Raw genomic sequence first — 22,725 nt, 5'->3', positions numbered from 1 at the left:
GGCAATTGAAGTGTTTGAGGCTCTATATCAGATTGATACAATGTATTTGTGATATAATGACTGACCTCAGTTTCAAAGACAACAATGTACATTCAGAAAAATGACCAAAGCTAACAGGCCATGAATTTGGATAAAATTACTAAATATATCCCATAATCAATCATAAGGTTTTCTACAGATGCAAGCATTGTAGGTTTTCATCATCAAACAGAAATGAATACAATTCCAGAATCTTGGAAATACTCATTGTGTTCAAAGATAATAAACTCATGCTAAAGCACTGATGAATGCACATGTTCAAAGCACAGGAGTCAACAATGGTTTGTGAAGAAAATGAGCTTCCAGGTTTGCAGCAACAAGGTCAGCCATGGCTGTGCAAGTTTCTACTGTATCACTTGCAGCATGGGACAATAAAACAACGTTCTCCAGTCCGAACAATTGTTCAGGAACCTCTGGTTCAGTCTGATAAACATCAAGACCAGCCCCACCAATACGACCTTCAATCAGTGCAGCTACAAGTTCAGATTCATCTACGTGTGCACCTCGTCCGATGTTGATTAGAATGCCCTTTGGACCTAATGCATCAAGCACTTTTCTAGTGACAATGTGTCGTGTTTCTTCAGTCAAAGCGCATGCAACAATAAGGATTTCAGAATTTGCAGCCAAATCGACTACAGTAGAGTAGTATTTGTAGTTTATGTTTGGTTTCTTTGATCTGGAGTGGTAGCTAATCGGGCATCCAAAAGCTTCAGCTCTCTTTGCTATTGCTGAACCAATTCTGCCCAATCCAATTATGCCAACCAATTTACCACTGAACTGAAAAAAAGAACAGTGATCATTTTTTTAAAATTAAAACAAAAAACCAAATAAAAAGAAGAATTTAGCATTTAAATTTTATCATGAAAAAGAAGAAAAAAAGAAAGATACAGGTCTAATGGAAGTGCATTATGTTGTACTGTTTTACATACTTTGAGGCCTTGAGATGATATATCCATACTATTTCAAAACTCAGCATCCATCATAAAAGCTGCAAAGAAACTCCTATAAGTACAGTACTCCTGTTATACTTCATTTTGTGATTCTTATGTACTCAGCCAGCTCTTAGTTTGCTGTGATTATCTTTCTGGCATCGGATGTTGGTAGTGCTTGTTTCTATTGTTTTTTTCCTTCCTTCCTGAACCGAGGGTCTATCGGAAATAGCCTCTCTACCCTCTCAAGTTAGGGGTAAAGTCTGCGTACACACTACCCTCCCAGACCCCACTTGTGGGACTCCACTAGGTTGTTGTCATTGTTCTATACTCAGCCAAATGAATAATTGCTCTGTCTAGATCAAAGTGAAATACGAAAAGTACTAATAATATTCGTTCATGATTCATGGTGCTGATTCATGAAGCTGAGGCTTCTCATTCCATGAAATTTGAAATGGCAGACATACTGTAACAATCAGGAGTAAAATTTCCAATTTCCAAAATCGAGACATACTAGTGATAACATAAACAAAACTAATGAAAGTCCAGAATTGGCATTCTTCAATTAGAGTCAACTATAAGATCAACACTTCTATCAAGAAAGAATTCCCAGAAGGCAAGGTCCCAAATAAGGGAAAGCACATTACCAATGAATATGGTGTCTGTCCTAAAAGAATTGCCAATGTTCAATTTCCACGAGCCAAGTAAGTTACTTGACCAACAATTTGCCAAGCAGTTTTTTATATATCTGTAGACGGAAAAAAAAATAATCTTTAACTTAGTTGATTGTGAAGTAACTTAATATTTTACACAACAGCCCATTTATCCCACTAGATGGTGATGTTTGAGTCCAAATACTGCCATATTTAAGCTATGCTGAACATGTTTTGGGAGGTCTTTCCCTTTGTTGAGTTCCAAAAACTTTTGTTTACCGAGTCCAGTTAGGATTGAATATTGAATCTTTATGGATCATTTTCTAGGTTTGTTGTGAAGTTTACCAAGGTTCATATTTAAGTATTATCTCGGTTATAATCAAAGAATGGGAATATGATTCATCATGGGCTTTATCTATTGGCAGAGACTGTAACCGTGTTCAGTAATCATAATTCATAACCATGTTCAATTTTAGATGAAGGATAAGATTATAACTGTTCAAACATAGTGAATATGTTTCAATGAGAGATATGCTGCACTCACAACCATCTATTCCAGCAAGTTCATTTTCCATCTTTGCCCGAATTCTTGGAACTCTCTACCAGTGTGATTAAAAGCCATGGTTTCTTCACTTAAAGTGATAAAGGACACCGAGATATATCCTGTGTGAAAGTTTGAAGGAAATTGTGTGCCTTCTATGAATGTAGAAAAACAGAAGACAAACTTTTCTTATGTTTATACTATAGTTCACACAAAGTGTGATGCCATGGATGACATCATGTGAGTCATTGCTTTGCTATAAATAGCAAGCTTTTATTTTAGTTGAAGACACATCAGACAGATAGAGTAAGAAGAAAAATACATTTGAGAAAAAATATACAGAGTTTGAGCGGTATTGTAGTGAGGTGCAAAAATCAAAAAAAGGGTTATTTCTTTTGAGTGTGTAGTGGTTTTAGAGTATTTTACTCGATACCACAAATTGAAAAATCTTTGCTATAGTGAAATCAGTTGCTCCTCTCGAGCTGTGGCTTTTCCCTTATTAAGAAGGGTTTTTACGTAAAAATCTCAGTGTCCTTGTTTCTCTTAGTATTACGTTGGTTACTGTATTTTAGTAATCTGCATTTATTACATTTGTATACCGTGAATATAATTTCTGTGAGGATTATTTTTTCAATAATTGGTATCAGAACACAGGTTCTGCTCATTAACAGAATATTTTTCACGGTCGGTAGTACAATATGTGGTGGAAAAATAAGATGTCCGGAGTAAAGTACGAAGTAGTAAAATTCAACGGAGATAGCGGGTTCTCAACATGGCAAAGAGGGATGAGGGATCTGCTCATCCAACAAGAATTATACAAGGTATTAGATAAATATCATGAAAGCTAAGGATTAGGCTGACTTGGATGAAAAGGCTGCTAGTGCAATTAGGTTGCACTTATCAGATGATGTGGTAAATAACGTCATCGATGAAGATACTGCATGTGGCATTTGGACAAGGTTGGAAAGCCTATACATGTCCCAAATGCTAACAAACAAATTGTACATGAAGAAGGAATTATACGCCCTACATATGGTGAAGGTACCAATTTTTTGTCACATTTAAATATGTTTAATGGACTAATCACGCAGTTTGTCAACCTAGGAGTAAAGATCTAGTAAGAGGATAAGTCATCTTGCCCTTGAACTCATTGCGATAATTTGGCAACAACCATCTTGCACGGTAAAATCACTATTGAATTGAAGGACGTCACATCGGTTCTTCTACTCAATGAGAAGATAAGAAGAAGCCTGAAAATCAAGGAAATGCTCTCATCACAGAAGGTAGAGGCAGGAGTTACCTAGGAAGTTCGAGCAACTATGGTAGATCCAGAGGTCGTGGAAAGTCCAAGAACCGATCCAAATCAAAAGCCACAAATTGCTACAATTGCGATCAATCAGGTCACTTAAAAAGAGATTGAAAGGGCAAAGATGAAAGCAGTGGCAATAAGAATGACGACAAGACAACTGCCATTATGCAAAATACTGATAATGTTGTTATCTTCATAATGAGGAAGACGAATGCATGCATTTGGCAGGTCCAGAGTCGGAATGGTGGTTGACATAGCAGCATCTTACCATGCTACACCAATAAGAGAAATTTTTTGTAGATATGTAGCAGGTGATTTCGGCACTGTGAGAATGGGAAACATGAGTTATTCAAAGATTGTGAGGATCGGTGACATTTGACAAATGTCATATGCACATTGGTTCTAAAGGACGTGCGACATGTACCTGATTTGCGAATGAACTTAATCTCGGAAATATCTTTGGACCAAGATGGATACGAGAACTATTTTGCAAATCAAAAGTGGAGACTCACTAAGAGATCATTGGTGAATGCAAAGGGAGTTTCTCGTGGCACCTTGTACAAGACTAATACAGAAATATGCCGAGGTGAATTGAATGCGGCACAAGATGAGATTTTTGCAGATTTGTGGCTCAAAAGAATGGGTCATATGAGCGAGAAGTGATTGCAGCTTCTTACTAGGAAATCACTTTATCTCAAGAGAATGGGTCATGTGGGGGGGAGGCAGAGACAATCAATCATCTCTTTTTGCACTGCAGTGTCACCTTACAACTATGGAGAATATTCATCAGCTTAAGGGGAATCTTGTGGGTAATGCCGAGAAGAATATCTGAAGTTCTAGCTTGCTGGAACAGATAAGGAAACTACTCCAGTCATAAAGAGAGATGGAGAATTGTCCCAGCTTGCATTAGTGGACAATATGCAACAACAACAACAACAACAACAACAACAACGACCTAGTGAAATCTCACTAGTGGGGTCTGGGGAGGGTAGTGTGTACGCAGACCTTACCCCTACCTCGAGGGGGTAGAGAGGCTGTTTCCGAAAGACCCTCAGCTCAAGAAGACAAAAAGAAGACGAAAAGAGGCAATCTATTAGTACCTTCAATAGAAACCATAGAACAAAGAACAGCTTCACCAGAACCAGAAAATAAGTGAAAAGCAAAACAATAACCAGTATATAAAGCACATCAAAGAGGAACGAAAAAGTAGTGTGAACTCAACATAAAACACTAACAGTCAAAGATCAAGTCCTAACAGACTAGCCTCACTCTGCGGCGCCGTAGAGATATTCTCAACTACCTCCTAACCGATTAATGCTCGATCTCCACAACTTCCTGTCTAGGGCCATGTCCTTGGTAATCTGAAGCCTCACCATGTCCTGTCTGATCACCTCTCTCCAATACTTCTTAGGCTGCCCTCTACCTCTCCTCATGCCCACCAAAGTCAGTCGCTCACACCTCCTCACCGGCGCATCTAGGCTTCTCCTCTGGACGTGCCCAAACCATCTGAGCCTTGCTTCCCGCAACTTGTCATCCATAGGGCGACACCCACTTCTCCCGAATAACTTCATTCCTAATCTTATCCATCTTGGTATGCCCGCACATCCACCTCAACATCCTCATTTCAGCTACTTTCATCTTTTGGATATGTGAGTTCTTAACTGACCAGCACTAAGCCTCATACAACATGGCTGGTCTAACCACCGCTCTATAAAATTTACCTTTGAGAATCTGAGGCACTTTCTTGTCACACAGGACTCCAGACGCTAATCTCCACTTCATCCACCCAACCCTTATACGGTGTGTGACATCCTTGTCGATCTCCCCATCTCCTTAATAACCGACCCAAGGTACTTGAAACTGCCCTTCTTGGGGATGACTTGTGAATCAAGCCTCACATCCAATCCCGCTTCCGTCGGCTCGGCACTGAACTTGCACTCTAAGTACTCCGTCTTAGTCCTGCTCAACTTGAAACCCTTAGACTCAAGGGCAGCCTCTCGTTGGCGCCGCCTCGCGTCTCATCAATCAGTATTATGTCATCAGCAAATAACATACACCATGGCACCTCCCCTTGAATATGGTGTATCAGTGCATCCATTACCAGGGCAAAAAGAAATGGGCTAAGCGCAGACCCTTGGTGTAACCCCATAACAACCGGGAAATGCTTCGAGTTGCCTCTCACTGTCCTAACCCGAGTCATAGCTCCATCATACATGTCCTTAATCACCATAATATAAGCAACTGACATACCTTTTGCCTCCAGGCACCTCCATAGAACCTCTCTAAGAACCTTGTCATAGGCTTTCTCCAAATCAATAAACTTGGTGGACAATATGGAAAGAAAGAAATCAAAAATGCTTTGAAAACAAGTCGAGAAATATTCAGAAGATCAAAATGAAGTGTTTAGTTCTTTTCATTTTTGGTATAGAGGAGAGTACTTAGGAGACCATGAATCAAATTTTTGATGTTTTATAATCCTTGCGAGATGACAACGGATTGGAGAGTTTCTCCTGTAACCCACCTTGTAATTATGGGGGACTTCACAATTTTTGTGTAGTCTACTTTATTTAGATAGAAATATGTTATCTTATCAAAAAAAAAAAAAGAATGGGTCATGTGGCTCAAAAGAATGGATCATCCAATTACTCCACCTCAAGATCTAGGCTAGCTGCTAAGCTTAAAATTGTTTGAATAGAAGTCATTTTGACAACAAGTGAGAAAATTTCGTCAAAATCGATACCTTTCTTCTGTTCTATGACTTTTACCATCAATCGAGCTTTATATCTTACCAACATGTCATTTTCATCTTTCTTGAGTTTAAAGATCCACCTGCATTTGAGTGGTCTTTTACTCTTTGGAAGTTCAACCAGCTTGTGCGTGTCATTTTTCTATAGAGATTTCATCTCTTCTTGCATGGCTTTCATCCACTGATTCTTTTCTGGATGAGGCAACACCTCCTTAAGATTTTCTGGCTTCCCCTCATCATTGATGAGGACATACTCTGTGGATAGGTACTTGCATGACCCTACCCTTAGTCTTTCTCCTTTCCTCAGTAGTCCAAATAAACAGTAGTCACAAGGTTTTACGTTATACCTTTGGCAAAAGACATAAGTGATTTCCTGGCAAGAATCTGCAATCCTTTCTCGCTCATATAACCCACTCTTTTGTGCCACATCTGCAGAAATCTCATCTTGTACCGCATTCAATTTACCTCGTCATATTTGTCTTGTACAAGGTGTCACGAGCAACTCCCTTTGCAATCATCAATGATCCCTTGGTGAGTCTCCACTTTTGATTTGCAAAAAAAAGTTTTCGTATCCATCTTGGTCTAAAGTTATTCCCCAGATTAAGTTTATTCGCAAATCAGGTACATGCCGCACGTTCTTTAGAACCAATGTGCATCCGACATTTGTTTTGATACACATGTCACCGATCCCCGCAATCTTTGAGTAACTCGTGTTACCTATTCCGATAGTGCCGAAATCACCTGCTACATATCTGCAAAAAAATTCTCTTATCGGTGTATGGTAAGATGGCGTTGTATCAACTACCCATTCCGACTCTGGACCGGCCAAATGCATGCATTCTTTTTCCTCATTTATGAAGATAACAACATTATCATTATTTTGCATAGTGGCAATTGTGTTGTCGTCATTCTTATGGTCATTACTTTCACCTTTGCCCTTTCTTAGATTTGGGCAATCTTTTTTGAAGTGACCCGGTTGATCGCAATTTTAAGCAATTTTTGGCTTTTGATTTGGATCGATTCTTGGACTTCTCATGACCTCTAGCTCTACCATAGTTGCTCGAACTCCGTTGGTAACTCCTGCCTCTGCCTTATGTGATGAGAGCATGTCCTTGATTTTCAGGCTTCTTCGCATCTTCTCATCGAGTAGAAGAGTCTATGTGACGTCCTTCAACTCAATAGTGATTTTACCGTGCAGGATGGTTGTTGCCAAATTATCGTACGAAAATGGTAATGAGTTCAAGAGCAAGATGGCTTTATCCTTTTCCTCGATCTTTACTCCGAGGTTAGCAAGTTGCATAACTAGTCCATTAAACACATTTAAATATGAAAAAATTTGTATCTTCACCCATATGTATGCCGTATAATTGTTTTTTCAGGTACAATTTATTTGTCAGCATTTTGGACATGTATAGGCTTTCCAACCTTGTCCAAATGTCACATACAGTATATTCATCAATGATGTTATTTATCACATCATCTGATAAATGTTGCACTAGCAACCTTTTTATCCAAGTCAGCCCAATTCTCAGCTTTCATGGTATCAGACTTCTTGATATCACTATCTAATACCTTGTGTCAGGCTTCTTGATATCATTATCTATACCTTGTGTAATCCTTGTTGGATGAGCAAATCACTCATCCTTCTTTACCGTGTTGAGAAATCGGTATCTCCGTTAAATTTACTACTTCGTATTTTACTTCGAACATTTTATTTTTCCACTGTATATAGTACTACCGACCATGAAAAGTAACATGTACTCTGATACCAATTGTTAGAAAAATAATCCACAGAGAAATAATATTCACGGTATACAACTGTAATAAATGCGGATTACTAAAATACAATAAACAGCGGTAATAATAAGAGAAACAAGGATACTGAGATTTTTACGTGGAAAACCCTTCTGAATAAAGGAAAAACCACGGCCCGAGGGAGCAACTGATTTCACTATAACAAGAATTTTACAATTTCTGGTACCGCGTAAATACTCCAAGACCACACTATACACTCAAAAGAAATAAATCACATTTGATTTTTCCACTTCACTACAAATACCGCTCAAACTATCTATATTTTTCTCACATAGTATTTTACTTCTTACTCTGTGAACTCTCTTACTCTATCTGTTTGGTGTGTCTTCAACTGAAACAAAAGCTTGCTATTTATAGCAAAATAATGACTCACATGATATCATCCATGACATCACACCTGATGAACTATAGTATAAATAGAATTAAAGTTTATCTTCCATTTTTTTATATTCAAAGAAGGCACACAATTTCCTTCAAACTTTCACACGTACGGTGTGAGGCTGGACCCCACACTTGGAACTCTCTACCAGTGTCATTAAAAGCCATTGTTGTTTCACTTGAATTGATGAAGGGATGCGAACCATGCGCATTACAGAAATTTATGTTTCAAATGATGGTGCGCAACGTGACCCCAACTAGAATTTTTCATCAAATGAATCTCAACTTTAAGGAGTTGGATTAATATATGGATCTTTGTACATTAGATATTGAATTAGTTATTTTAATTGCAGTTTAATTCTTTGATTTTTCTATATCATATTCAATCAATCAAATAAACCTCAGCCCGAACTAGTTAAGGTCAATTATATAAATTTCCAATATTCGTTTCTCTACAATCAAGCCCTTAACATTTAGACAAATTCATCATTAAAACTACAGTATTTTTTTGTCGTACAAATCATATATTCTCACTCTCCAATTAATCGGGGTAAGATGATTAAAAAACTGAGAAAAAGAAGTCACCTTAGTTGTCAGCTCAAAATCGCCATTTTTCCACAATCCGCGTCTCACAAACCCATCAGCAACACAAATTTTCCTCAAAGTCGTTAATGCCAGTCCAATTGCTGTATCCGCCACGTCATCCGTCAGCACATCGGGAGTATTAGTTACTCTAATCCCTCTTTCTTTACATTTACCCAAATCAATCTTATCTAAACCCACACTGTAAGTTGATACGATTTCCAAGTTTGGCAATGCGCCTATGAGTTCCGAGTCAGCACCGAAAAATGCGTTTCCGACAACTGCTCGGACTGAGTCGCCGTTCTGAGTCAAGAACTCGGCTTTGTTAGGAGTTAACCAGAATCTGAAGAGGTTAAAACGCTTGTTGAGTTGTTCTTCTAAGTAGGAAAACATTGGACATGTCATCAATACTCCCATTTTCTCCATTTTTTTTCACAATAGTTCCTGGAACTGGGGAGCAGCAGTTGGTTGGGATCATTAGGAATCAGGAAAGAAGTTGGTTGGGCTTGTAAAATGGGCCTTTTAGAGAAAATACTAAAGAATTTTTACATTCCTATGCCACATAGGAAACTTTATTACCCTCGATGTTTAAGGTTTGACTTAATTATACTTAATATACCAAATTACCAATTCTATACCATAATTAATTAAGGGTATAATTAATTGTACATTTTTTACTCCTTAATTAAAGGAATCTGCACGTATCTCTCTCCTAACCCCTCAGTCTCACCCACGTTTTACCTATACCCACGTTCTTTTTACCATTTTCCATCTTCTGAAACCAAATTCTCCCTCTAAATTCACAGAAAATTGAAGAAACGCTTCAACAAAGTTGGTTCCCCATTTTACTGTGGAAGTTCATCAATGAAGAACAACAAAGTTCATCAAAATTGAAGTCAAATCTTCAAAGTTCATACACACATTTACCTTCAGCTTCAAATTTTCTCAACGAAGAAGAACAAACCTTCAAAGAGATAAGAGAGCAGCAATTCCACCATTGAAAAGCTTTGAAGCTTTGAATTCAAATTTGGGTTTTCAAAAATCATTATTTGTTTTGATTGGGTGTTGTTGTAAATAATTGGGAATATGTTTTGGAGTTTATATCTCAATTTTGAGGGGTTTTGGCGAAAATTTAGACTTGGTTTTGGCTGAATTTCAGATTGAAACTCGAAGAAGAAGAAGAAGAAGAAAAAGAAAAAGAAGAAGAAGAAGAAGAAGAAGAAGACATATTGCAGAAATTGTAGATAAATCGTAGTTACAGTTGGATTGATCAGAATTTGAAATAAATACATCTTCGCCGCCGTTGACGGTTTCCGACGAGGAAACTCCTCTGTTCTCTACTTCTCCATTTCTTATTTTTACTTCTGTTTTACGTTTTCTATTTCTAATTTGAGTTTCTTGATTTCGCACACTTTATACACACATTTGATACAGGAAAAATATGAAGTAGTTACAGTTGGATTGATCAGAATTTGAAATAAATAAAAGAAATTTTTATATTCCTATGCCACATATATTTCAAATTCTATGGAAATCTGATTTTACGGTAATATCTATAAAATTCATACATTTATCTACAAATAAACTACACATCACTTTTAGGATGTATAAAGCAATATTGTTTTCATAATTATCTACAAAATTACTACATTTATACTACAATCTATGTTGAAAAAATGTTGACTACAAAATTTTTCTCTTCATCTACAAATTTTCTACAAAAATTCTACAAATATACTACAAATCAATTTAAGTATGTATAAAGCAGTATTATTTGTAAGGGTATCTACATAATTACTACATTTATACTACAATTAAACTACAATCTATGTTGAAAATCTACAAATTATTTACAAACTGGGTACATTGAATTTTAATATCCCAATTCTCATTCAATTGTAGCATAATTGGGATTTTTGACATAATTGCGTTTTTTCAAAAGATTTGTAGAAGTTTAGTCGTTTTTTTATTTGTGAAAACAGAAAATAAAGCATCTACAATCAGAATACAAATAATCTACAAAATATCTACAATTTATCTACAATTTCTGCAATATGTCTTCTTCTTCTTCGAGTTTCAATCTGAAATTCAGTCAAAATCAAGTCTAATCTTCACCAAAACCCCTCAAAATTGAGATATAAACTCCAAACCATATTCCCAATTATTTCAACAACACCCAATCCAAACAAATAATGATTTTTGGAAACCCAAATTTGAATTCAAAGCTTTCAAACTTTTTAATGGTTGTCAATGGTGGATTTGTAGCGATTTTGATTTAATGACAAACTGAGATTTTGATTTGTAGCGATTGTGAGAATATCGAAGAACAAAATTTGATTATAAATTGAAGATAAAGGATTTCCGTGATATGATTTGATCTGATTTACGCCAAATCTTTTTAGAAGATTCTATTCCTAAATTTTAGCTCGACAAATTAGGAAGATTCAGCTACTATTAATTAGTATTTAATGATTGATAATAACTGTAGAAAAAATATGGACAAGGCGGGTAAATTAGAAACTATGCACATTTTTGGTAATAAGGTTTCATATATGGTATAGGAAAGAAAAAATCTCAATCCAAAAAGCATCCTTTAAGTTTGGAAAGAAAAAAAAAGAATTTTTATCTCTTATAGCAAAGATTAACTTATTTATTTTAAAGAAATACCATTTTAAAAAATTATATTCTATAGATACCTTTTAATATTTATAGGAAAATATCTAATTTTAGTTATTTCCTACCGTTAAGCCACTAAATACGCTATTCAGTTACACTATTTCCTTTCTCTCTCTACTTTGATACATGTCATTCTCTTCTCCATTCGCTGAAAACATGATGCTCAATCTCAAAATTTCAATTCGAGTGATCTAACTGTTGAGCACGAAGAAGAACACGGCCTTGAAAACAGGCGATTCTCAGTTGCATCAGTTCCTCATGAACTCGTCAGTTCAGTGGACGATACCATACAATTCAAGCCGATTGAATACCCATTTGCTCGACGTGAGATCAAGAAAACAATAAGCACGAAATTGTCAATGGTCATCGATGACAAGGTCTTAATCGAAGTGGAAGACGATATAGTAGACCGGATACTAGGTGGATTATTTTGTTGCTCGACGGCGGATTCGCCGGAAATTAGGGTTTGTTCTTGAACAAAGACGACGGAGTTTGGGACTGAGCAACTTGATTTTCTGTTGATATATTTCAATGTATTTTCAATGTATCATACTGTATTTTTATGTATTTCATTGTATTCATTTTTTTTCATTGTAGTTCAATGTATCTCGTTGTATTCCATGTATTTCATTGTATTCACTGCCTTTTTTTCATTGTATTTCAATGTATCCCGTTGTATTTTATGTATTTCATTGTATTCACTGTCTCGCTATATGCCATGAATGTATTGATATATTTTTTTAATTAATATAATTTATGTATTCAGATGTATTATATAATTTCTCCGAAGATTTCTATGTTTTTGGGGTATTTTTCGGTTGAGAATCTTTTTTATAACTGGAAATACAAAAGTTGTGTGTTGTAATTGAGTTTGTTGAGTAATATTAGGAGTCTATTATGTTAATTGATTCACTTTCCGTTTAAAAACAGTGTAATTCCCTGTTTCACGCCGTGAATACAGTCGAATACAATAATTTATCCAGCTGTAATCCCATGTTTCACGCTATGAATACAGTTGAATACACTCGAATACAACAACTGATTAGTTGGACTTCCCTGATTCACGCCTATTTTTGCTATTGTATTCATGAATACAGTAGCTTAAATACATCTAATACAACTTATAACAACAGAAAATGTATCTACAATCCGTAATATAACAAACGATATCTATAGATAGCTAATTACCACAAAAAGATAGTACTTTATGAAAATTTTAAAATTTAGTCATTTTTTATATGAAAATAAAATCCGAACAAAAATACCCTTTAAAACCAGAAAAAGTTCCAACATTATACCGAAACAATTTATAATGCTGGAACTACCGAAAAAGTTCCAGCATAAAGAGCAACTATAAAGATACAATTTATAATTTATGACTAAAGTTGTCCGAAACGGTCTAAAGTTGTAGTCGAACTATTAAAATAATATATATGACCAAACTTTGTCTAAAATTGTCCAAAATGGTAGCGTCATTTTCCATCTTTATTTGTTGTGCAGCGCATGGATTATATTTGTATATTTTTAACAACAATAACAATATACTCAATATTATCCTACACGTAAGATCTGGGAAGGGTAGTGTATACGTACATCTTACCCTTATCTTGTAAAGATAAATATGTTGTTTTCAATAGACCTTCGACTCAGGAAAGTATAAGCACTATAATAATGAAAATATAGATAAAAGAACAGTACCAAAAAACTATATAAAAGCAGAATAAAACTATTAAGAATAAGTACGACATTAAAAATATTTGTAATATTTTTTAAATAGATATAAAACTTAAAAATTGCACGGGGCACCCTATTTGGTCGCCCCCATTTAACCTATACTCATTTTTATTTTATTTTTAACTTGTACCCAGTTTTTAAACAACTTCAGCCCCTGTCTCCTCCTCCTTCGTTTTCTTCTTTTTCTTCTTCTTCTTCTTCTTCTTCTTCTTCTTCTTCTTCTTCTTCTTCTTCTTCTTCTATTAACAACTGAAAGACACTATGATTAATTCTGTAGAATAGTAATACTAACAAATCGGGAGAATAATATAAGTTTTTTTATTTAAGGAGAGGACTGAGGAGGAGGATCACAGTTCTCTTGCCTTTGTATCTGTCTGAACGGTAAAGTTCTTAATGTGCTGCAGTGTCGAATGGCGCTATAACAAAAGAAATTTTTAAGACCAATGATGTCAAGTTTGCTGCTAGGCCAGAATTTGGCCCTTAGAGTACCAAATTTACGAAGACACATTGTTTTCCACTTTGGACTATAGCAAGTACTGGATTTTTATGAAGAAAATTTGTATGACAGAGATTCTCTCCCCTCAACAGATCACTAAATTTGCTGATGTTAGGAAGGAGAAAATGATGAAATTGTTGGAATTTTTCGCCAAGTGACTTGAAATTTGTGAAATGTTTCGGTGCTGATTCGATTTTTACAGATAGAACTTAAGCTTTGCCATTTATATTTCACTCTTCCTGCAAAATATTACTTCAGCTTATATAGTGCTGAAGTTTTTACAAATGAACTAAATAACTTCAGCATCTTCTGCTGAAGTTTTTGAAAAAGCTTACCCAAGACAAAAAAACTTCAGCTTATTTAGTGCTGAAGTTTTTACAAATGAACTAAATAACTTCAGCATCTTCTGCTGAAGTTTTTGAAAAAACTTTATGACAAAACTAATGAATACAGGACAAAAAAACTTCAGCTATTTTAGTGCTTAAGTTTTTACAAATGAACTAAATAATTTCAGCATCTTATCTAGGACAAAAAAACTTCAGCACTGCCATTGCTACTTCAGGCCCGTCTACTAGAATGCTGAAGTTTTGCGTGATTGCCTTTGCTACTTGAGCTCTGTATGCTGAAGTTACGCGAAAAAGTGAGTATGCTTGCAATTTCTTTTGCAAAGCGGACACAAGTTAAAACGTGACCCAAAAGCCGAGTATAGATGCAAATCCCCCATAAAACATAACAAAAGGGGCTATTTGTGCACAGGCTCACGCATATTGGCCCAAATCCAACACTATTTACATAGTATTTCAGTTTTGGATTATACGCAAACATTTCCTACTGCTGCTTCAGTTCCTCCAAACGGCGAACTCCTTGTAATCTCTTTCTGTGGCGAAATTCAGCATTAAGCCTGTAACTTAATGCTCACTTCTTTCTTCTTTCTTTTGTTCTTTCTGTATTCCTCTTTCTCATGAGTCACAAAGATGAAATAATTTTTTTTTGGGCAACTCATAAAGAAAATTTTTTATTGTTGGAAGAAAAACGAGTTTCAAATCATTTTACCAAATCTTTCTATATCCAATAAGGAATTGGAGATTTCTAATTATTTAAAGTGCCTCATGTATCCAGTGTATGTTTGAGAACTTGATATCTTTAGCAACTAGGAGCAATAAATTTCCAGTAGTATTTCTCCATAGGGATTTGTTAGGCACATTTGGCCTTTTGAGGTGAACTTAGTCCATTATTTTGAAACATATATTTTTTATACGAGGAGAATTGCAAACTAATATTTGAGTCTGAATCTTTTGAAAAAAATAAATTAATCTTGTCCGGATTTAGCTCAGAGAATTAGTCAATTTGACTCTTGATAAGCAAAAGTTGCCAAACAAATTGGGAGTGAGAGAGTAAATATTAGTGAGTGCGGTGTAACAAATTGTATCATGTCTAGCATATGAACAAGCAGATGGTAGAAATTTATGAGAAGCAGATGATAAGAACGGAGTAGTGCTAAATAGTTGGCGTCGGGTTTAGTGAGAAGATAAGCTAATGAATTTGAAACAAATGGTGCTGTAGAAATCACTACATTCATTAAAATGAGCATGAGATCTTAGAAGACAAAGCATTTAGTATTGGAATAAAATAAGTACAAAATAGAGTAGAATGGATCCACAGGATTCGTGTAGCTAATTGAGGTATGATCGATTGATTGATTTATTAAGTGGATACAAATCACTTGTAAAGTAAGCAGTGGAATCATAAGTGATTATTTTTGTTTCTAACAGTTTCAAGAGATTATATTGGTATATCCATATTCATGTTTTTGTTGGATGTGAACTTATCTGCTATTGGCACTAGCTTATTGATTGTGTGTATTGCTCATTGTTTCTGTCTTGGCCGTTGATCTCCGACGCTTTTACCATCGCCATATACTCTTCTGCTGCTCTTTTTAGGTGTAGAGTAAAAGAAAGTTCATAATTAATGTCTTTGATTGTGCACAGAGGGGACCTATGCTATAACGAGAGGGGGTCCCCGGCACCCGTAAAGTTCGGCAAAAATTCCATGTATATATTATATCCTTAGAAAATAGTGATATATTAGTAGTGTGCACCCTTTATACGAAACAGATTTTAGTTGAATCCAAAAGTACACCCTCGACCTTAACATCCTGGGTTCGCCTCTGATTGTGCAGTATGAAGCCTTGAATAACTAAGTAACACCTGGTGCTATTTTGAACGAGTACATAAACATTATGAGAACAACATTATTGAGAAAGAAGGGTATTAACATTTATTGGAAATATTACAGCAGTCTCTGCTCTCCTAAGGTGAAAGTAAACGAGACACTTTCCTCAACAACATTACCCTCGTTTAGCAGCTCTAACAAATACCCTGATGAATCCACTCAGTCCAACTACCCTCCTCCTCCTGAGCCTATACCGAATAGGCCCTTAAGAGCTGATTCCAGAAGGCCCCTCAATCCATCCTAAAGACAACGCCCCAGCAGCAGCAACCCCACCCATTCTACAACTTTTAGAAGACCTGGTCAGAATAATGAAAATCAAATCAAGTCCCTGGATAACCAAGATTTTCTGAAAAGGTTTCAGCTTGGATTTGATCATAAAGATGAAAATCCAAACACCAATCCTGCACGGAGTGACACTCCTGCTTCCGAGTCACCTCCAGCTCCACCAGAAGATTCAGATGAAATATTCAAGAAAATGAAAGAAACTGGCCTAATACCCAATGCTGTAGCTATGCTTGATGGGCTTTGCAAGGACGGCTTGGTCCAGGAAGCCATGAAGCTATTTGGTCGGATGCGTGAAAAGGGTGCCATACCTGAAGTTGTTATCTACACTGCTGTGGTAGAAGGCTTTTGTAAAGCCCACAAATATGATGATGCTGTGAGGATCTTCCGGAAAATGCAAGGCAATGGCATTATTCCTAATGCTTTTAGTTACAGTAGCTTAATCCGGGGGCTCTGTCAGGGCAAGAGATTAGAGGACGCCCTCGAGTTTTGCTTGGAGATGTTAGAGGCTGGACAGTCCCCCAACATGACGACCTTTGTAGGTTTGGTCGATGGGTATTGCAAAGAGAAGAGTCTGGAAGACGCCCAAAGCATGATTAAAGCGGTGAGGCACAAGGGTTTTATCCTTGATGAGAAAGCTGTTAGGGAATATTTGGACAAGAAAGGGCCATTCTTGCCTCTGGTTTGGGAGGCAATACTGGGGAAGAAAGCTTCACAGAGGCAATCTCTATTTTAAGGTGCGTTTTTTCCAAATGGAAATTCTAGAGTTCAATCAACATATGGACAAGCTGTGTATGAGTATTATCATGTTATTCAAAAATTCAGTTTCGTAGAGCCTATTTGGACTGTTGCCGAATATAAAAGCTTTGTACAAATTAAACAAGTCATTGGAGGACCGATCAAGTCTATTGCAGGACCTCTAGGTCACATGGCAACAACTTTACCAATTACGTCAAGACCCCTTTACATATAGGGAAACAAAATTTACATCAACATGTAGCTAACCTCCAGACAACCATGACAAACAAATGTTAGTTACATTCCTAAGCCACTGGAGTTAACAATGGTTTGTTCTGAAAGTGAGCTTCTAAGTTTCCAATAACAATGTCAGCCATTTCCTTGCGCATTTCCTTTATGCCACTGGCTACATGAGGCAACAGGACTACATTCTCAAGCCCAAATAACTGCTCAGGTACTTCAGGTTCATTCTCAAACACGTCAAGGCCAGTGCCTCCTAATCGACCATCAAGAAGAGCAGATACTAGTTCTTTTTCGTCAACATGAGGACCCCTTCCGATATTGATAAGAATTCCCTTTGCACCTAATGCATCAATTACTTCGTGGTTGACAATGTAACGAGTCTCAGGAGTTAGTGCACATGCCACGACTAGGATCTCACAGTTAGTAGCCAACTGGACTACAGTTGGATAATACTTGTAATTTGTATCTGGTTTTTCTGCTCTCGCGTAGTAACTGATTAGACAACCAAAAGCTTCTGCTCTCTTTGCAATTGCTAAGCCAATCCTCCCTAATCCTATTATACCAACTGTTTTGCCACTAAACTGCAAAAGAGAGAGCGATGAATCAGGTAAATGTTAGTGTACATCTCTCTGCTCAGGTGGTTATGCAAATTGGTGCCGTAACAGAAAAGAGAAAAATTCCCATATGTCCCAAAAATTACCTTTTGAAGCGCCACGCGTTTACATTAATACAAAGATGATGTACGATAGTTTTCACAACATCCAGAAACAGAAACTCCAAAATTACAACTTATAACTTAAAACAAAGCCCATGTCGCACATAACAGGTTGATACAATGCCTTTGACACTTCATTCAGAAGAGAAACTGAATAAGCTGAGAAATTGCTGCTTAATTGTCACTATGCTAAAGACGCCAACGGTTGAGTTATATTACACTTAATGATATGGCCAAATCTACAAACGGGAAACTAGGGGTGTCAAATGGGCAAGTTGTGCTTTTTTTTAGCGGGTTAAAATAGGCTGAGTCAATTAATGGGCGCGCTATTGACCCGCCCAAAAGTTACTTTGGCTGAGATGAGCTAAAATTTGGGTCAAACTTTAATTAATGTGTATTATTTTCTTATGAATTGTTTAATTATCAAATAAGACTTTTTTTTTTTATGGTCATATATAATATTTCAAAAAAAAAAATTATTTTAAAGAAATTTTAGTAAGGTTACTCATGGATCAATTTGGACTAAAAATCAGCCCAACTTTAGATGTGCTGAAATGGTTTGGGCCAAGATGGGCCGAGTTCAACAAATGGGCGGGTCAATGACCAATTCAACTTTGGGGGCGTTCAACGAGTCAAATGGTTTTGGGCTCAAATTGGCACCCATAAGGGAAACTATGCTATATTGTGTTCTAAAACAAACATGAATACTCCAAGATTCGAGAGGAATACAAACCTTAGAAGTCAACTTGAAGTCACCAGCTTTCCACAATCTCTTCTTAACATAGCGATCACACTCGCAAATCCTCCTAAGCACAGCCAACATTAATCCAATAGCAAGGTCAGCAACATCATCAGTTAACACATGAGGTGTATTTGTCACTCTAATACCCTTCTCTTTACACTTGTTCAAATCAGTCTTATCCAATCCAACACTGAAACTGGACACAATTTCTAGCTTAGGCAACGCCTCGATAAGTTCAGCACCAGCAGCAGCAGCAGCGTGACCCACAACAGCGCGTATTAAATGCGAGTAGTTGTTGATGAATTCTTTCTTGTCGGAGAAGTTCCAGTAACGTAAGAGGTTGAATCGCTTGTCAAGTTCTTGTTCTAAGTATGATGACATTGAACATGCCATTAGTACTCCTATGGTTTCCATTTTCTTGTTCTAATTTTTCTTCCCTAAGAGGTTGGTGTCAGAAATATACGGAAGACTTTGACAGATTTCTTACAACTTATCTTTTGATAGTAGAATTTGGTGGCTCTCAGGCCTCAGCCTCTCACGTACGTGTACAATCATGTAAATTGTAAATTGACTTTTTTTTTTTTCCTTCACATTCACCGGTCTATATTCACCACTAAGGCTGTCCAACGGGACAGGACGAAACGACATTTAACCGGGACGATGGCGGGACGGACCTTAACGGGACAGGATAAACAGGCCGACCCGATAGGCCCATCCCGTCCCACTAACAAACGAGATGGGACGGAACGGGACAGTTCGTTGCCCTAAGTGGTCCTTTTTTAAAAAATTAATTATTTAAACATTAAATTTGGCAACGGCTAATTTTTTTTATAAATAGCAATGGTTATTTTTTACAAGTTGACACTGACTAAGTTTTTAAAATTTGCATCGGCTAGTTTTTTTTACTTATTTAATAAACTTAAAACTTAATAAATTATAAAGAAAGTTAGAAACTAAGTAAAGAATTATAAAATATTAAAATAAAAGAATTGTAACAAAATATTTTAGTAATTATAATAGACTTGTAATTTATTAAATATAATTTCAAGCTATAAAGTAACTAAGTAAGAGTGTTAAGACAATTCAAAAAAAAAAATTCAAGGATAAAATATTTTATTTTATTAATAGAACTTTCAAATTTCACATATGAAGAGCACTTAATCTACGCAACCATCTTCTAGGAAAGGTTCTGTTTGAACTAGGCCTCTTAGTAGCCAATTACAAATTGTCATACTAATATTTGTAAGCTCCTATATAGCTTCGTTGCAACTTATCTGTAATTTCTCTCGGACATTGTTATGGAATTGACAATGTTGATTTATGTTCCATGACGTCATCGCTCCTAGTACTAAATATCTCATTCCATTCTTCTTCTTCCCTAGTGGTTAATTTTCAAAATCAAGATTTCTTCTTACTGAATTAATCCAATCTCTGAATAAGACGGAAATCTCTAGGCTGTCCTCCGCTAATGAAGGTATATGATCTCCAATTTGAAATCTTGCCGCGCTAAAAGCACTCTCTGATGCTACTGATGATGCCTGAATAGCTAGTATATCTCGGGCCATTATTGAAAGTGTTGGAAATGCCTTGCCACGTTCCCTCTACCATGCCAAAAGTTGTTTGTTCATTCCAATCCCTAATCAAGATAAGAATCAAATTCATCATCAATAGAGGAATCAAAACCCGTTATATCTTCCATACTTTCCCATAGAACTTCTACTCTAGCCTTAGAAATAGTAGGAGCATTTTTACCACCTATTGTTGCCATAGATTTATAACTATCAAACATTGATCTATCATAAGAATAAATGTTAGCTTGGCAGTTTTCGAGAAATAGTTGTTCATTTTCTTGAATTCCTAAATTCTCATAAATATTACGAACAAGTCCCTTTGCACCTCTTAATTTTAAAGATGGGTTAAGTATAATAGAAATTAAATAAACTTGGGGAATAGAAAAAAATACTTTTTAAATTTGGCAATCAATTCATTAATGGCCGATGCATAAGTTAAATTTGTTTTATACTTACCAAATACATAAGAAATTCCACAAATATACCATAATATTTGTGTAACTGTAGGATAATATATACCAGAAAATTATTTTGTAGCATAATAAAAATTTACTAAAAGTTTAGTAAGCTTTAATAATACCTTTTGTATAGGCATCCGATAATCATAAGCAGCTTTAAGCATTTTATAAGTAGAATTCTACCTAGTACAAACATCTTTTGCAATTTTTCTATATGGAAGGTTAGCACTAGCATATTGTTGTGCAAACTCACAAAGTCTACTCGCTTTATTAGCACGAAAAATATAGCCGCAAGCATGTTGTACTTTACTACAAGCCTCAAAAAATAAATTAATACCATCTTTAACAACCAAGTTAAAAATATAGTCTGCACATTTAACATGGAAAATTGCTGGATTAATTGGACAAAGACTAACTTTTAAGCTATTTGTTGCAGTTGTGTTAGCAGAAGCATTATCTAACGTGATAGTTAAAACTTTATCAATGAGCCCATAAAAATCTACTATTTGTAGAACTATTGTTGCAATATATGATCCAGTGTATTTTGAATCAACAAATTTATAACCAATAATACGTTTTTGCATGTTCTAGTGATGCTCAACCCAATGACATATAACAGTTAAATAATCACAACCATTAGGGCTACGATCTATATCACATGTGATAGACACTTTACAATCTAAGTGAAAAAATACACAATGAATATACTGAAGATATTCAGTTTGAAATTTAAAAACATCATTTCTAACTGTGGTCTTAGGAAAACCTTGAAAAGCAGGATTATAAGTTTTTTGTATCTAATGCACAAAAGCAAAGCGAGAAGGAAAAGTAAAAGGTAAGCTACAGACAACGACCATATTTCTGAATTTTCACTATCTCTATCTTTGTTATAGGAATGTAGTATACTACCAGAAGCGGGGTGAAGCTATTGTTGTAAAAATTTAGAACCCCACCAGATCCAATGGGAGTGCCAGTACCGCTGCTAGGTTCCAAAATTTCTCCGGCATCTATTTGGGCTTGTATCCATAAATATTTGTGTTCCTTATTTAAGTGCCTGGCTTAAACCCCCATCCCACTTGATTTTCCATGGGGCAGAGGCACCCAGGTTTTTCTTGCAGTTCACCAGGTGGTAGTGCAGATGCAGGGCAACAAAGTAACTCCAGATCCCAGGGACAGGGAGCTCCAGGTTTTCAAAATCAACAGAGGCAACAATATCATTCTCCACAGTCTTATCAGTCTAGCATGGAAGATCTGATGAAGGTCTTTATTATTAAGCCAGATGAGAGGTTTAAAACTCATGGCGTAGCTATCACAGAACAGGGCATGACCATTCGAAACTTGGAAATACAGGTGAGACAACTAGCTAATCTATTGTCTGAGAGGGTTCCAGAAACTCTCCTTGCTGATACTGAAAGAAATCCAAAAGAAACATGTAAATGCAGTATCTTTGAGTAGTGGGCACGTATCGGAGGATCTCAGAGCAAAACAAAAGAATGAGCTGATTGAAGATATGTGGAGATTGTGGAGGAGCAGACAAAGGACAACATTCAAGAAGGTGCAGGGATGGTGGATGATGGTCTGAAGAAGAAGGGAAATACTAGAGCTCAAAAGAAGAAGAAAGATGAGAATGCAATAAATGAGCAGACTGAAGAAAGTAAATATATGTCTGCTCTACCTTTCCCGCAGAAGCAGAGAAGAGAGAAGCTGGACAAACAATTCAGGGGCTTTCTAGAAGTGCTCAAACATGTGCATGTGAATATACCTTTCACAGAGGTGTTATCACAGATGCCAGCTTATGCTAAATTTTTTAAGTAAATATTGTCCAAAAACGAAAAGTGGAAGAGAT

The 22,725-nt window shown here is 36.2% G+C and overlaps 3 protein-coding genes across 3 annotated transcripts; 1 reads left to right on the top strand and 2 right to left on the bottom strand.

The window, feature by feature from the left end:
• Positions 1-125: 125 nt before the first annotated feature.
• Positions 126-9,489, bottom strand: LOC104233017 (hydroxyphenylpyruvate reductase-like). The gene is made up of 2 exons (XM_009786325.2): positions 8,996-9,489; positions 126-816 (listed from the first exon to the last, which is right to left on the bottom strand). Exons 1-2 carry the CDS (start codon positions 9,416-9,418, stop codon positions 298-300), a joined length of 942 nt encoding a protein of 313 aa, XP_009784627.1. The 5' UTR covers positions 9,419-9,489; the 3' UTR covers positions 126-297.
• A 2,538-nt stretch (positions 9,490-12,027) lies between these two features.
• LOC104233021 (pentatricopeptide repeat-containing protein At4g38150-like) lies at positions 12,028-17,148 on the top strand. Its single transcript, XM_070158715.1, has 3 exons — positions 12,028-12,132; positions 15,018-15,115; positions 16,422-17,148. The coding sequence occupies exons 1-3, from the start codon at positions 12,028-12,030 to the stop codon at positions 17,146-17,148; spliced, it is 930 nt and encodes a 309-aa protein (XP_070014816.1).
• Positions 16,136-19,353, bottom strand: LOC104233018 (hydroxyphenylpyruvate reductase-like). Its single transcript, XM_009786326.2, has 3 exons — positions 18,842-19,353; positions 16,724-17,974; positions 16,136-16,426 (listed from the first exon to the last, which is right to left on the bottom strand). The coding sequence occupies exons 1-2, from the start codon at positions 19,262-19,264 to the stop codon at positions 17,456-17,458; spliced, it is 942 nt and encodes a 313-aa protein (XP_009784628.1). The 5' UTR covers positions 19,265-19,353; the 3' UTR covers positions 16,136-16,426; positions 16,724-17,455.
• Positions 19,354-22,725: the final 3,372 nt, after the last annotated feature.

This window comes from Nicotiana sylvestris, chromosome 10 (assembly GCF_000393655.2).
Source record: "Nicotiana sylvestris chromosome 10, ASM39365v2, whole genome shotgun sequence".
Lineage (NCBI taxonomy): Eukaryota > Viridiplantae > Streptophyta > Magnoliopsida > Solanales > Solanaceae > Nicotiana > Nicotiana sylvestris.
Note: the sequence above shows the minus strand (reverse complement) of the source record. Positions and strands in the feature narration are given on the sequence as shown.